Source organism: Biomphalaria glabrata, chromosome 13 (genome assembly GCF_947242115.1).
Source record: "Biomphalaria glabrata chromosome 13, xgBioGlab47.1, whole genome shotgun sequence".
In the NCBI taxonomy this organism is placed as follows: domain Eukaryota; kingdom Metazoa; phylum Mollusca; class Gastropoda; family Planorbidae; genus Biomphalaria; species Biomphalaria glabrata.
This window is the reverse complement of record NC_074723.1, coordinates 1,707,575-1,724,578: the sequence shown is the minus strand read 5'-3', so window position 1 is coordinate 1,724,578 and position 17,004 is coordinate 1,707,575. Positions and strand designations below refer to the sequence as shown.

The window sequence follows — 17,004 nt, the reverse complement described above, 5'->3', positions numbered from 1 at the left end:
TGGGAAGCACGAAGTACATGGTATATTCACGCTCATGAAACAAGAATCCACAAGTGAATTGTGGGGTGTTAATCACATGGTCAAGTAGTAGACCTCTGAAATATTGTAGAAGACAGACGTGTCTTGTATTTAAGATGAAAGTACTATGAGCTATGTATTTGATGAATTCACTTGGATTACACTATTGTTTGGTGTGAAATATTCTTGCTTTCTTGATTACTGAAGTTGCCAGTATATTATGAATTGTTATTTGTGTTAAATAAAACAATGTCTGCTATGTTCGTGTTTATTCTTCGATCTACATGTTGTAGTCATATAACTCAGTATATTTACATGGGGACATACGCAACAACAAGTTCAGAGTGAAGGACATTTAATTATTACACCATGAACATTCTAATAATACCAGAAGAGCTACTAGCATAATACAAAGAACCACGTTCATTCAAGTAAAGCCTTACAATATAGATATATGTTATAACAAAAGAGATGTAGGCATGCATGAACTATTTATGAATAGTGTCATAGAAATGCTGCTCCTGTTATAGGCTTTCATCTAAATGTCAAAGAAATTCAACCTATTGAAGTTTATATATACATAAAAAATCCAACAAAAATGTAAAGTATTTTTCTTTCTAAAATGAGATATGTATTTACAAAAAAAAATTAAGTTTTAAATGTGAAATCACTCACCTATCAAGCTGTAAGCTATTGCACTTGTTCACAAGACAGGTTTTTAAATATTTGTAGGCCGTTTCTAGAGAGATGATAAAAATGGGGAACATATTTTACATGCCATATCTGAAGGTTTTACTGTCTTATTGGGTCAATGTTTAATGGCTTATTCAGACTGAATGTTTGCTTATTTAGACCACAATTCTGCTGCATTAAAAAATATATGCTGGGAGATGCCCATTTAGTGATTGGCCCCATCGGCATCACTTCTTTCAGACATATAACATAGACAAGTTTAAACAAGAGTTTGGGGATCACATAAAAGGAATTCTCTCCTGTCATTGTAAATCAAGGAGGCACAGTTGCTGAGTGGTAAAGAGCTTGGCTTCTGAACCGGGGGTCCTGGATTCAAATCCTGGTGAAGACTGGGATTTTCAATTTCGCGTTCTTTGGGCGCCTCTGAGTCCACCCAGCTCTAATGGGTACCTGACATTAGTTGGGGAAAAGTAAAGGCGGTTGGTCGTTGTGCTGGCCACATGACGCCCTCGTTAACAGTAGACAACAGAAACAGATGACTTTTACATCATCTGCCTTATAGACCACAAGGTCTGAAAGGGGAACTTTACTTTATTGTAGATGAAAATTGACAGGAGAAGGCTATCCTAACAGCTATTTTGATTCAAGAAGGTACAGCTCAAGCTTGGACTGTCTGTATTATTTATACATAAGGTTAGATTTATTTAGAAAAAGAAGTTTGTGCACTATTGTTTTATGACAAAGTTTTCAACTTTAAAAGTCTAAGCCAGCAACCTTTTTAAAAGTGTGCATTTGTTGATTATGACAGCTATTGTACTTTTACTTTGCAGCAAAAACAAAGCAAGTAAAGCCTAGCTTCTTGTGAAAGACTTATAATATTATAACTTATTATATTATATTATTATATAAGATAAGATAAATGAGTTGCTGTCTTAATCACCAAGACAAAAGAATGAAATTAGAAAGCCAGCTCATTAAGAGAAAAAGTCAACTGTGGAAAAGGGGGGGATGGTTGACTGACATAATGCAATGACTTAAAAGTAAATCCCTTAACAAGATAAGAAAAAGAAACAACAAAATGAACTTAAAAAGTTATCAATAAATATTGTCAAAAAGAATGCCTTAGTGAAAAAATTCATATAAGTATTGAAATAAACCACTGAAAAGTAGGATTTAGGCAAGAAAAAGAAAAACACTCAAATACCAATATAAATATACACTAAGCATGTAAACATCTACCTACGTAAGTATTTAGACAACATGGAACTATACATGTAAATATCTTCAACATAAGTATTTAGACCACATGGAAAAAAGTTGTCACACTTTTTTTAAACTTTGAGAAAAATGAAGCTTTGCATTTGGACAATTATTGGGATTAAAATAATTTTAATGATGATAGGTAACAGTAGATTTAATTTTACTTACTTATTACTACAACCAGAAAAGAACTAACAATATTCAAAGAGGCAATAATTTATTCAACACATGACACATTTTTTTTTCCAGTGTGGTTTTTAATATTTAAAATATGTATTACCTGTTGTATAAGACTTCAAGTTGGACAGAAGTAAAACTTTAGAAAACTTCTCAGGCGCTGATGTGAAATAGATATGTAATATTGCATTGCCAGTCTGGACAGATACATTAACAAAGTCATCTGAAGCAAATATAATACTGTCCAGGTAATCTAAAAAACCTTGGCCAAATTTATTTTGTCCAGTCTGTAAATATAAACAATGAATTGAACTGAAAAAATAAGAATAATTTATATACAATAATTTTTGATGGAATACTAAAAGTGTTTGCAAAGTTTTCATTAGATATTGTTTGTTTGTTTTACATGTTTCAGATGCACCTTCAGAATTAAAGATTATTACATCCTACCCAAAATCTCCTGCAGTAGAGCAGGGTTCGAACCTGGGACTATCCAGATGACAGAGTCTAGAGAGCATACACACGACCAGACAGCCTTTCAACATCAGGGTTAGGAAAGAAAATTAACATCTAAATGAAAAAGATTGTCTTACTTGAGAGGTACGTGCCACTGCATCCATAACGAGATCCTGAAGTGATGCGCCACTATTTTTATAATAGGGACAACACAAAAACCAATCTTCTTGGTCTGGTCTGAAATTAAACCATCAGATTAAATGTGCACAATAGGATATACAATACAAGGAAATATTGCCACAACTAAAGCTTGATGTACAGTAGAAATAAACACAAGATTCAAAATGAAAAGATAGAAACATGGAACAAGGCTTAACATTTAACTCATAGTATGAAAAAAATTCAATGTAGTAAGATTCTCCATCTACATGTAGTATGGACAGACATAAACATAGAAATGGAGAGAGATGTGTAAAATAAAAAGTTCAACACTATAATTAAGACAAAAGAGTTAAATAAGTAACCAGTTTTAAGATTACATATATACACAAGAGTTGAATGTAGACGCTAGCCAAATATACAGTGAGAAGATAGCTAGATATATAAAAAGATTCTACATACAGTAAAGAGATTAAAACAATCAAACTTCAATGCTAACTATACTCACTGTGCATAGTAATCTCCTAGCAACCTATTGACTTGACGTAAACAATGTTTGACCTCACTATAACCTGATTCATACTGAGCCTCCCAGTTAGTACTTAACAACAGGTGAGCTTCTTGCAATAAATGAATGTAGGAGGCTGGACCAGTTCTTTCTATCCCTTCAGCAAAACAAATCTGTAGTAGAACAAGTAACTTCTGTTTGCATTTTTATTTGTACATACATAAAATTAACCGTGGGCAATAATTATACTTATGAATATATACATAAATTTTTTCTCAAAGTAAAAATGTTTTAATAATAACTTCTTTCAAATCATGTTCCCATTACATCAACCTCCATTCAAAATTTAGTGTTTAATCCTCAAGAAAGCATAAAAATAAAAAAAAAAAGAACAGTATGGCACATTACAAGTGATTATTTATAGAAGTAATAAAAACAAAAAGAAATTGTTTTCTATAAGGCACTTTACCAACCATTTCTCTGTACTGGTCAACCAAACTATGCATGTGAAGAACATATACACTCCAGTGGGATTCTTCCTTCCTGCAAAGAGAGTTATTTAAAAACAAAAAAACTAAGAATGTTTTTCATAGTACTCTGACGTAGCTTATAAAATTCATAATTCATCTAAAAAAGATTTCACTAACCCAAATAGTAAGGACATACAACATGGTAAGGCTAACTTTAAAGATGTAATAAACAAACAGTCACTTTTGGAAGGCATATAACAAGCTTACCCTGTAGAATCATAAACTTTAGAAAGAAGAGCTAGAAAGTTTCTGCCCACAGACAAGTTCGCAGCACCTACAAACGGTTCATGGCCACACAAACAGATGTCTAGACTTGAAGGGGGATAAATCTGAAATTTACAATATATAAATGTGGCAATGATTTAGGGGCAAAGGACACTAAGTAGTCCTATCATTCCATATTTCTGTTAAATGAAATACTGCAGTGTTTTCCAAAATGTGTTTCACAGAAACCTAGTGTTCCACGAGGCCTGAATTCCGGTACTGGAATCATTAAATAGTAGGCCACCACACGAATTAATCTCTCTAAAAAAAAATAAGCTAAGCGTTATGCTGAATTCTCAGAATGTGCAGAAGTGTTCCATTCAGGAATCAGTTTGGGAAACACTGAAATACTGCATAGGTTTTAACCAATAGATACACACTTGCTGACTTGGGCCATCACTGTGCTCATTTTTCTGACAAACTAAAAAAAAATAAGCTAAGCGTTATGCTAAATTCTCAGAATGTGCAGAAGTGTTCCATTCAGGAATCAGTTTGGGAAACGCTGAAATACTGCATAGGTTAAACCAATAGATACACACTTGCTGACTTGGGCCATCACTGTGCTCATTTTTCTGACAAACTAAAAAAAAAAAAAGCTAAGCGTTATGCTAAATTCTCAGAATGTGCAGAAGTGTTCCATTCAGGAATCAGTTTGGGAAACGCTGAAATACTGCATAGGTTTAAACCAATAGACACACACTTGCTGACTTGGGCCATCACTGTGCTCATTTTTCTGACAAACTAAAAAAAAAAAAAGCTAAGCGTTATGCTAAATTCTCAGAATGTGCAGAAGTGTTCCATTCAGGAATCAGTTTGGGAAACGCAGAAATACTGCATAGGTTTAAACCAATAGATACACACTTGCTGACTTGGGCCATCACTGTGCTCATTTTTCTGACAAACTAAAAAAAAATAAGCTAAGCGTTATGCTAAATTCTCAGAATGTGCAGAAGTGTTCCATTCAGGAATCAGTTTGGGAAACGCTGAAATACTGCATAGGTTTAACCAATAGACACACACTTGCTGACTTGGGCCATCACTGTGCTCATTTTTCTGACAAACTAAAAAAAAAAAAGCTAAGCATTATGTTAAATTCTCAGAATGTGCAGAAGTGTTCCATTCAGAAATCAGTTTGGGAAACGCTGAAATACTGCATAGGTTTAACCAATTGACACACACTTGCTGACTTGGGCCATCACTGTGCTCATTTTTCTGACAAACTAAAAAAAAAAAAGCTAAGCATTATGTTAAATTCTCAGAATGTGCAGAAGTGTTCCATTCAGAAATCAGTTTGGGAAACACTGAAATACTGCATAGGTTTAACCAATTGACACACACTTGCTGACTTGGGCCATCACTGTGCTCATTTTTCTGACAAACTAAAAAAAAAAAAAGCTAAGCGTTATGCTAAATTTTCAGAATGTGCAGAAGTGTTCCTTTCAGGAATCAGTTTGGGAAACGCTGAAATACTGCATAGGTTTAACCAATAGATACACACTTGCTGACTTGGGCCATCACTGTGCTCCTTTTTCTGACAAACTAAAAAAAAAAAAAGCTAAGCGTTATGCTAAATTCTCAGAATGTGCAGAAGTGTTCCATTCAGGAATCAGTTTGGGAAACGCTGAAATACTGCATAGGTTTAACCAATAGATACACACTTGCTGACTTGGGCCATCACTGTGCTCCTTTTTCTCACAAACTTCATGAGCCACAACTCCCCAACGTGATGTGTAGGTCTCAATCCCTGTAACTGTGGCAACATGGAGATGACTCTGACAGACACTAACCTAAAACACAAAGACAATAATTATAAATAGGTATAATTTTTAAAAAATCTTATTTCATTATTTTCTAAATGCTCCTACTGAAACTGATGTTAAAGCCCTATCAATATTTTGGTTAATTTGCCCATTCTCGTTAATCAGATTTGGATCATGTTAATTATATAATTTTTGTGGTTACTTATAGAAACAACTTATTCCGAGCTCCTATTGTCTCCCTAAAGTCCCTGAATGACTCTTCAATTCTCTACTAAAAAGTGGAGACAACAGTCAAATCACTTAGTAAGCAGAAGTCAATATCCCTATGAAAGTGTTGAAACTATAATAGCCATATTTTACAAAGAATAGATACCTTAAACTCAGCCAAACAAATACTTTTTAAAGTCAACCTAAAACATTTTTTTTGCAAAAAATAGTCTTAAAACCTCTAAAACTGCAAGCTGTTAAGAATATATCTGAAAAGTATTATTTAACAGCAGCAAAGCAGAATGAATCCAAAAGTTTAGGGCAATGAGAACAAAACCTGTAAAATGACTTTGAATTAAAGAAAACCTAACACAGAGCATCCAGTGACAGGATGAGAACACTTCAACTGCAATAACAACCACGAACAAACCATTTGCACAATATACTTTAAAAGACATGCTTTTCTTTAGCCATTGGTCACAATTTAACCTCCGAGTACGTCAGAGGTTTGCCAGAAGTAAAACTGGATGTACAACATGAAGGACGGGCTTATTACTTGATACATCAATTGAAACAGCTTCAGGTTAGCAGGATTGCGACACTCAGGTTTTACATACATACTTGTAGCACTGACATCAAGCAAGTCAAGAATTAAATGACGATAAAAATGAATCATCAATCTTATCACTTTTTTACTTTGGAAGGTGGAAAAATCGCATTGTAATGTTAATATGATGTAATGCTGACCCCATGACTGTGCTTGAATAGCATATAGAATGTTCCAATTATTTCAAAGGTTCATAAGCTACAATGTAAGGTATTAATAAATAAAAGATGTAAGATACAAGACACAGATAGCAAATCAAACAGACACAAAAACTCTTTGGTTCCCCTGGAAATCAAATCATTAAATAGAAACTATCTGATATAAACTTTGTCACATGTAAATTATCAGTGAGACTGGTGTGAATGTACAATTTGTTTTTCTATAGTTATAATGTTTTGTTTGGTGTAATGCACAAATTGTATAAGACAAATTTCCTTATGAATAATAAAGATTGTTATTATTATCATTATTATAAAGCATTAAGTATGTCCTTCTATACGGTTCAGAAACTTGGAGAGTCACTAAAATAAATATGGAAAAGCTCCAGACCTTTGTTAACAGATGTCTACGCCGGATATTAGGAATTAGGTGGCCAGATAAGATAACTACTGTCGATTTGTGGGAGAGAACTAGACAAAAGCCCATAGACCAAGACATCACAAAACGAAAATGGAGCTGGATAGGACACACCCTGCGAAAACCATTTACCAATGTTGCAAGGCAGGCATTTGACTGGAACCCACAAGGAAAGAGGAAAGTGGGCAGACCCAAGCAAACCTGGAAGAAGTAAGTCATCAGTGAAGCTGAGAGTATTGGAATGACATGGGAGCAGATGAAGAAAGCTGCTCAGAACTGAGTTCAGTGTGGTTGCAGCCCTATGCTCCCCTGGGAGTGCACAGGATTAAGTAAGTAAGTAAGTAAGTAAAGCATTCAGATGTATAAAAATGTAAAACAAAACCATGAATAAAGTTACTTGTAAAGCTTGATCTGTGTATTTGTAGGAAGAAACCTGCATCAATGTTGGATGTATACGATACAAGTAACCTCCCCTGGTACCACTGATGTAGCAACATACACATGTTCTATTCATTCTTAGGGATGATCTCATTCTGTCTGTACTTGTCTCCCCAACTGGGGCAGATGACTCTGTTTAAGAAAATATGTTATTCAATATTAATAATGTATTATTTTATGTTCAATATTAATCAGTAAAAGAATGATATTGAGAGACTAAATCTAACCATTTCTGTACATAGGGACTAGAGTGACATTAATCCAATCTTCCTTTTCTCTGCTGTCACATATATGTAATATTGTTTCAGCTTTTAGTCCAGAGCTAGATTTTACATTACCACCTGAACAAAAAAAAAAGCGAAAATAAAATGAAAACACACATAAAAACATTTAAATAAGAACAAATGCTTACAATATGGACAAACAATTATATTTGAACTATTTAGTTATTATAAAAAAATGTTTTGAAACCTTTTCAGTAACAAATAATGTAAATAACTTTATTATGTTAATAACTACATCAAATATACACTAAAAAGCTAACCTGAAAAGTCAGAAAGTATAGGCGGGCTGATAGTGTGAGCCTGGTGAGGGCATAGTGACTGCGTAATGGCAGAATGAAGTCCAGGTAAGCATACAGTATTACTGACAGCCTCCTCTTCATTCTGACTGAAAGTCCAAGCTACAAAATCAGTGTCATCCACACACATGATCTTCGATGTTTCACTTTCTGTCAACATAACTGTTCTAGGACTCTGGTGTACACTTGGTTTCATACCAACTGCAAGAAGAAATATAGTATTTCTCTTAACTCTTTCTCTCCGTAATAATTTTCCACATTTGACAGAATTATTCATTTCGCTCATTTGTATTTCACTACCCTGTTATGATTAAGCTTCGTTTATTATCAGAAAATGAAAAAATGCTTTATTTGGTATAGAATTAAAGAGAAATGCATGCTTTTTTTTTATATAAAAGAAAGTAAAGTTTATAAAATGAAACATTAATTAAATTTAATCAGGTCAAATCAGTGATGGCATTGTCAATTAGGCGAGAAAGAGTTAAACAAGGAACTAACAATAGTGTAAGTGGGAGCAATAGAAATACAAGGATAACTAGCAACGAGCCAACTCCAATAGAAATAGATAACAAAAGGAACCAACATCTTTTCAAAAGGAAATGATGACAAAATTTACTTGTAGAGAAATCCTTGCTGCTAGGCTGAAAGTTTCTGCCCAAGTCTTCATCATCAGAACTAAGTCTAAGGGAAGTCATTCTGTCCCCCAGTTGACCTTGAAGTGAAAACGTTTCACCAACATAAAACTGTGGTGTTCCAAAGTCTAAATTGTCCCAGTTGGTTTTTAGATCATCAGCGGATGACTGCCTTGGTGAAATAAGTTTGTTCTGAGATCTAGAATTAGCCTTTCTACCATTCTCATACCTATAGGAACACAGACACAAATTAAAACATAGAGCATGAAACAATCTACTGGAGATTAAAGTGCCAGTAACATCACATAACTAAAACCAAAGTCGATGGATCCTTACAGGTAATTGCTTTATGCCTTGGTTTCCTCTAATATGAATTATATTTGTTAATATCCGGACATTACCCGCTACCTGCAGTCCTAAGTTTGGGTATTACTGATCTAGTGGATTGGATGTAGATCTAAGTCAAACATGGAGAATATTTTATCATTTTTTTTATATTTTGCCATGAAAATGAAAGTAGAGTGTGAAAATGGGTTTACCCATTCAGCCGACATATTCATATTTGATATAAAATACTGTGAAAATAGATTTACCCGATTCGTTATAAAAGTTATGTCCTTTAATAGAGATATATTTTGGTATTTTTTTTATTTTTAGGGCCTTTCGGTTGCGAGTAGAAAAATTAAACATATTTTCTTAAACTTACCTTCTGTTTTATATATTAGATAATAAACCTATTTCATATTCTTTTATTTCTGGTGTTAAACTACAGAGATTTGAATATCTAGGTTTAAAAAAAACAAACCCAATTAACTTGAGAATCAAAATTTTGCATAATAAAGTGACCCACAACTGACCTGACTCGGATTCCTTGAACCTCTTTGTGAGAACAGCAGACAATAAATTCTTCACAGACACTGAGTGACTTGATTGGGAAATTCCAACACAACTCAAGAAAGACCTAATAAAAATTATTGTGATCATCAAAACCGTCTTTCAATACACAAAATGCTTAATTCTTATGGCACTAGTGTTTAATGTCTCACAAAATAGTAAAGAATTGTTATCTAACAGTTTTGGATGGTAGCCTAGTCATGTGATATGCACCCTGGACTGTTATCTCAATGGTCCCTGGTTCAAACTCTGCCTACCTCTGGTTTGGGTTGGTATGTAATAATCTTCAATTCTAACCTATAAAGGGGGCTCAAGTTTTTAAAACCCAACTTGAGTTGTATTTGCTGATTGCCTTAAGGCAGCTAGAAACCTTTTCTGCAACTTTATTAATAAATATTTTTGCTGTTCTCTTTACAAAAGCACTAAGTGTGGTTCTTCTATTTTAGTTTGTGGAGGGGCAGGTGCATTAACATTAAACTTAGAACCAATTTTTGGTGAGAAAAGATCCCACAGATATAATAAAAATATATAATTTTGTGCTCCATCATTATTAGTCAGACTTAAGAAAACTCACTACACAAAATCTTCAAAAGAAAAAATTGAATGCATAAATCTTTATCAAGTTTAGTAAATTTTTTACTTTTTAAAAATTTGTGTGTGTGTGTGAGTAAAACATGTTTTCTTTGAGTTTTTTTCACTTTTTATTTTTACCAATTAAAAATGTTTTATATTGAAAAAAAATTATTTGGCTTGAAAATCTCTTTTGTCTGTTATTTAATTTTGAAAACAAAATATCTTTACATAAATATTATAATACAAAAAATGTGGGTATATGTTTTTTTTAACCCATAAGTGTGAAGAACTATTAGAGAAATGAGGTGAAAATGCTCTTTAAAAAAAAAAAAAAAAAAGAAATGTAAACAATTTACCAACAATAGCAACTACGTACCTCAACATCTAGGTATGTTTTATCAGAGTTCGCAACAGTTTTCTCAATGATGCTACACAGTTTCACTTGAGTGCGGCAAGCAACAGCAAAATTACCTGTGTACCTGGAACATTTGATACAAGTTGAGAAATGGAAGATGTGAGAAATGGTTCACTATGTTAATAAATCCTGATAAAAATCTGTTATAAATCAACATAAATGAAGAACTAATTTCTTCATTCAGTGAAGACTAAAAAATATTAAAACAAAAGTATATCAAAGAACTATTCCTTTCAGCTAAACTGTACTAAGAAGCAATGAAATAAGTGTTTTACTTGCAAACAGCCCAACAGTTCTATAAGGAAATAAATAATTTACAGCCCTACAGTTCTTTATGAGGCAATGAAATAAATGAATTCCTTGCAAACAGCTATAAAGTTCTATATGAAGCAATGAAATAAATGTATTACTTGCAAACAGCCATGCAAGTCGCATTGCCATCCAGAGGGAGCTCAATGATCTCCATTATGTCAGAGTACGCAGGTGTTGCTGAATGTTGAATGTGTGACCTTCCTGCCAAGTTAACCTTTGTTCTTGGCTTTCCTTTTTCTTTATTGTAACGATTCCAGTTCAGGTAGACGTACACAGACTTTGTCTCACGCTTCCATGACTTTTTCAGTTCTGTGGTCACTATATACTTCTCTGTAGAAGGTCAACAAGAAGAGCTCAAACAAATTTTTCCACATTAATAAAAATGTCAAAGATATATAAGTTCACAAACACACATTTTTAATAATTCTTTACTTGCAGGTGACAAGAAATAAGTTATTTTAAGATAACATAAGATAATTTGTATTGATCCAATCAAATAGAAATTCAGTTTGACTACAATTGACAACCTCAGAGTAACTACTGTACAATAACAATATAGATGCAAATACGAACAACATTTACACATGAAACACATACACACAACTAGCGCATTATTAATTAGACTTCTATGTACTTTAGATGACGACTAATTACCTAGTAACACTCTGACCAAAAGTGGTATGAAGGAGTTTTTAAATGGAGGGAGATGACCACTTCATTCAGACCTGATGTAACAGTGGTTTAATGGGTGCAGGTTATCTTTAAGAATCGTGAGTGTTTTGGAAAAGCATTTTTCATGAAACAGCTCTTCAAGAAACTTCAATAAGCATGTTATTTTTTAAACAGAATCTATTTGTAACATGTTACATTGGTTTGCCTTCAATTTTATTAGGGAAGTGGAATGTATTAGCAACATTTGGTTCTCCAAGGTTGTTATCACCAGAAGTGGTAATGGTTTCAAGCACACTATCCCCTACAAACTTTTTCCAATTGTGTGTATCTCACACAGCCTCTAACAACCAGTCCAACTTCTAGCCATCACATCTGGTTTGGATATTGAGCCAGGCAGAACTGTTATCCCTAACAGGGGAAGAGGCTAAGTTGAGCAACTGGTGCATAAACCAGTAAGCTTCAGGCTGGCGACCCTCCTAGGAGAAGGAACCTCTCAATCCATCCTCTGCTGCCTTATGGCTATGCCCAAAAATGAGAAACACCTTAGGAGACAACCCTAAAGAAACATCAGGAACCGGTGACCTTCGGGCAGCTTGCGGCACACAGTGCTACATCCTGGCAGAACTTGTGACACAACTGTATTGGACATTTGCAGTTCCTTTGGAATAAGTTGAGTAGCAGAATAAAGTCTTTTGTCAGAGACTTATAAAAGCTATCATAACCATAATATCATAATAAGACATTGTTACACAGTTAATCATTTAATTAATTTTTAGAATCATGCCAGCACAAGAATAGCCAATACATTTTTCTTTTTGTTTAGCTTCTGACAGACAGTTTGACTTTAGAACTTACTGAAACTGTTGTACAATAGCGTGTCAACCTCTGAAATAGTTGGACATCTCTGTATCTCCTGAAATGTCCCATCCTTGATTTGAAAAACAATAATTTCACAGTCTCTAGTGGCAATAAAAACAAAGTCATTCTCAGCATACAGAGCTAATGGCTCTTTACTGACTGGAATCACACCTTGAGATGCAAAACTGTGACACTTAAAAACACGAACCATTTCAAGGTAATATCTTGAGAACTTAACTAGTCATCTGTTGTAAAGAAAGAAATATATATAGAAATATATATAGGTCATATAGCAAATAAAAAGAAAAAAACAAACAACAACAACTAAACAACACTCATGATTAAAGTTTGAAAAAAAAAAAAATTAAACAAGGGGTAGTAGTGAAGCTTAGGTGACAGAAATAGCAACACTAAGGTACCATGTAAGCGACGTAACTGTCAGACCTGCAAACACACGCTTTTCCCATTTATCTTTGCCTGACATCTCCGCCCCCTTCCGTTTTCCCACGCTTTTACACCAGCGTAGCTCATTTCTTTTCTGCCTCGATAGAGAACAACAGTATTCAGCCCGTCTCTCAACTACCCTGCTGCTTTCTGTGATGAGCTCACCATCTCTGTTCTCACACATGTGAGATCTAGCTTGAAATCCATTTTTTAATCTTTAATTTTCATGTGCATTTCTCTCACATCACCCTCTCTTGCTATGTCTTCAATGTGAGTGATCTTGGATTTTCCCTATTTCTGTTTTTTTTAAACAACTTTTGTGGCCCTTCTCCTTATTTTATTGTATCTCTGTCTGGTGTTTCTGGTTTCTCTTCTGTAGCATTATTAACCATGCATTGTTTTTCTCTTTTATAACATGTCTGCATTCATCATCAAACCATCTGATTCTCCTGTTCTTCTGCTTAAATCTGACTACCTCTTCTGTGTCTCTTTTAATAGTATTCTTATAACCCTGCCGTGCACACCGCCATTCAAGCTAGTGCAGAAGGTGGGCACTGTTAGAGACTAGGATGATGTATTAGGAAGAAGATAACAGAACAGAGTCCCGCCCAAGTCTAGAGCTGATAAAGAGGCTGTGCTCATGGCAGATGCTGTTCTATGTATTTGTGATGTCCCCATGTAAATAAACACATCTATATTGTTGAGTTGCCTCCCTTACGTTAGTACAGGATGTTTTATTTTCTCACTTAGGTCATTTATGTTATGGTACTTATTCTTTGTCTAAATTTGGCTTTTATTAGTAGGTGGTCTGAGTCAGCATTTACTCCTCTGAAACTTCTTACATCTTGTGTATCAGATCCATGCCTCTATGAGTATATGATCTATTTTGGGCGTTTCCATGAGGTGAGATCCACGTTGCTTTGTGAATATTCTTATGTTGGAATTTAGTGCTGATAAAAATCATTCCTTTTCCTGAGGCAAATTCCTCTAATCTTATTCCATTATTGTTGGTCTCTTCATGAAAGCTGAATGTTGCTTCTTTTTCAAATTTGGCGTTGAAATCACCAAGTACTATTTTGATGTCTCATCATAAATTCTTTCCAATCCATCGTAGAAGGTTTCTTTAGTGTTATTGTCTGTATCTTCAGTAGGGGCATGAGTGTTTATAAATGTTATGTTGAAGAATTTTCATCTTACACGTAGTAGGCAGAGTCTATAGGTTTATAGGTTTAAAGCTAATAAGATTGCCTACCATTTCCTTTTTAACAGTGAATACTGTGCCTAAGTTGTTGGTGCTGCCACCACTATAAAATATTGTGTATTCCTTGGTTTTGAGAATGTCAGAGTCTTTCTACCTAATTTCCTGTAGTGCTACAGAGATAATATTTCTTCAGAACATCAGTGAGTTGGGCTAGCACACATGCACTATCAGGCTTAGCACGTTCCAAGTAGCAAAACAAAAAGTCATGTCCATTTCCATTGGTCATTTTCCCTTGAGATCAGTCCGTTTTTTCATATTTGTTTTACCTCTCATAACAATATTTTCCATATTATTCCAAGGGCTTAGCCCTCGGCATCAAAATCAGACTGATGTGCTCCCTGGTCATGGCCACATTTTTATATGTTTGCGAGTCGTGGACGTTGAATGCGGAGCTAGAGGAGGAGGATCCTAGCAATGGAATTGAGATGCTACAGAAGGATCCTAGGCATCACATTCAAAGACCTCATCACAAACCAAGAAATCAGACAGGGTTACTGCAGCGATCGGAGCCCATGACGACCTGCTAACTATTGTAAAAAGACGAAAGCTTAAAACCTATGGCCACATTACAAGATCTACTGGGCTCGCAAAGACCTTCCTTTAGGGAACAGTGCCAGGAAAAAGAAGAAGAGGCAGATAGAAAAAGCGATGGGAGGACAACATTAAAGAATGGACGGGCCTGCCATTGAGAGAGGTTCTAAACAAGGGAAAAAAAAAAAAGGGAGGAATGGAGAAAGACGGTCGACAAGTCTTGCCTTGTGCCCCAACGGTCCATCAGACTAAGTGATAGGTAAAGGTAAAAAGTAAACAATATTTTCCATATGACTGGGTTGTTAGCCCTGCGCATAACCATCTGGGGGGCTGCCCCTTTCAGCTCTCTGGATAGCTGCCTTTATTTTCAGGTATGGTGCCCTAGCCTTTGTGGAACACTCCTCTTCTGCAGGCAGCAGGTTTAATTTTGGTCCACCCCGGGTATTTTATTTCTCACCAACCATATCTGGAGGGTATTCCCCTATCTGAAACCTGGGGAGGCGCTCAGTGGGAGATAAAAAACTGCTTGTATTACATTACTTTATTATTTAGGCTATCAATAACTTTAATATTTATCATTTAAAAATATCATGATTCATAATAAATATATATCATTGATGATTGCCATACTCAAATGAATATGCCACATTGCTTTACATTATTACCTTAAAAATTATCTTCTTTTTAAGCAAGAACATGTGCATTTATAATATAAAAATATGAAAGATTGATTATTGAAAATGATTGATCATTAAGTTTGATGGCTGGAATTCTGTCCACTGTTATCACCTGCCATCTAAATCTATACTATACATGATCCTGCAAAAAGACAAAAGTTTTGGCTAGGAGTAGGGACGTGTAGCTCTAGATCTAAATTTGTCTAAATCTAGACTATAATTATAGGAACATACATCCAAAAGTTGTAAAACAATTATTTTTTTTACAAACAAGCCTTTAACTTTAGATTCTAATCCCACTAACTCATGAATAATGGCTTTAAAAAAAAATAATAATTTAAATTTACAATTTGACTATTGACTATCGTCTATATATATATAGTCAATTATAGTCTAGAATTCTAGAAGATAGATCTAAAAAATAATATAATGTACTACCAATAATCTCTGTTACTGTTACTAATTTAGCAATGTAATGTCAATATAAATAAAGCCTATATTTATTAAGTTAATTATTAAATTAAGTTTTACTAGTCTATCTCTGTATCTGAAGTATTTCTATTTTGTGTTTACAACTTAAATAACTCAGCAATTTGTAGATTATAAAAAAATGTTGTGTTAATTTAAATTAGATCTACTTACTATAAGTTAATGATAATTTTTTAATGGCATAACTATGATAACTTACAGCCTAATTAATCCTAATTTAATTCACTCAGACTTACACATATCTAGTAACATACCATAATAACGTAGTGTATTAAGACTAGTTATAATAATAATTAATTAAATTAAGTCTAAGTCGACTAAAAGTGTATGATAGTGTATCATGTATCTCAAGTATCTGTATCATGTGTAACTATACTTATACTATACTACTTATACTTAACTTATAGGACTATAGTTACATTATAATGATTATTATATGATTATAGTAGACGTAGTCATCGTAGTCTAGTGGATAATACTATATATAATATAATAGTAATACTAATACAATATACTAATACTAATTATTTTAATACCTACTAATTTGTCTAATAGTAATAGTCACTATTGCGCGACACTATTAAGTTTTTTTTATATACTATTAATAAGTATTATTAATTATTTAGTCTACTATCTATAAGTATAGATCTATATACTATAGTACTATAGTCTATAGACTATAGTCACTATAGACATAAGACATAGATCTAGATAGACAATTAGATCTATTATTAGTATTATATTATAATTAGATCTATATAAAAATATAGACTAATAGACAGAGTCTAGTAAATCAGTAAATCTTACCGATCTACTCATCTAGATAGTAAATATGCTTACGCTTAGCTTTAAAAAAAAAGGCCGAAGGGAATGAACTTACCAAAAAAAAAAAAAAGAAGATGATAATGAATATAGATGATATAGTCTAGATTACTCTAGATCTACTATTACTTTATTTCAATGAACGTTATCTAGATATCAACAATACTCCATCTTGTTTTAGCATTGTCATG

General features: G+C 33.8%; 1 protein-coding gene across 2 annotated transcripts in view; it reads right to left on the bottom strand.

The window, feature by feature from the left end:
- Positions 1-17,004, bottom strand: part of LOC106053102 (BLOC-2 complex member HPS3-like) — a 29,281-nt gene extending 12,277 nt beyond the window's left edge. The window contains exons 1-16 of one of the 2 annotated variants that reach the window (XM_056007803.1): positions 16,943-17,004; positions 12,587-12,834; positions 11,158-11,389; positions 10,709-10,811; positions 9,723-9,826; positions 8,850-9,094; positions 8,198-8,434; positions 7,881-7,994; positions 7,613-7,785; positions 5,724-5,852; positions 4,009-4,130; positions 3,745-3,814; positions 3,272-3,444; positions 2,742-2,841; positions 2,252-2,435; positions 694-757 (exon numbers count right to left, since the gene is read on the bottom strand). In XM_056007803.1, the coding sequence (XP_055863778.1) occupies positions 694-757; positions 2,252-2,435; positions 2,742-2,841; positions 3,272-3,444; positions 3,745-3,814; positions 4,009-4,130; positions 5,724-5,852; positions 7,613-7,785; positions 7,881-7,994; positions 8,198-8,434; positions 8,850-9,094; positions 9,723-9,826; positions 10,709-10,811; positions 11,158-11,389; positions 12,587-12,800 (2,264 nt within the window). In that variant the 5' untranslated portion in view covers positions 12,801-12,834; positions 16,943-17,004. Of the gene's footprint in view, positions 1-693; positions 758-2,251; positions 2,436-2,741; positions 2,842-3,271; positions 3,445-3,744; positions 3,815-4,008; positions 4,131-5,723; positions 5,853-7,612; positions 7,786-7,880; positions 7,995-8,197; positions 8,435-8,849; positions 9,095-9,722; positions 9,827-10,708; positions 10,812-11,157; positions 11,390-12,586; positions 12,835-16,871 lie in introns of both variants that reach the window. The other variant, XM_056007804.1, reaches the window with a different exon arrangement.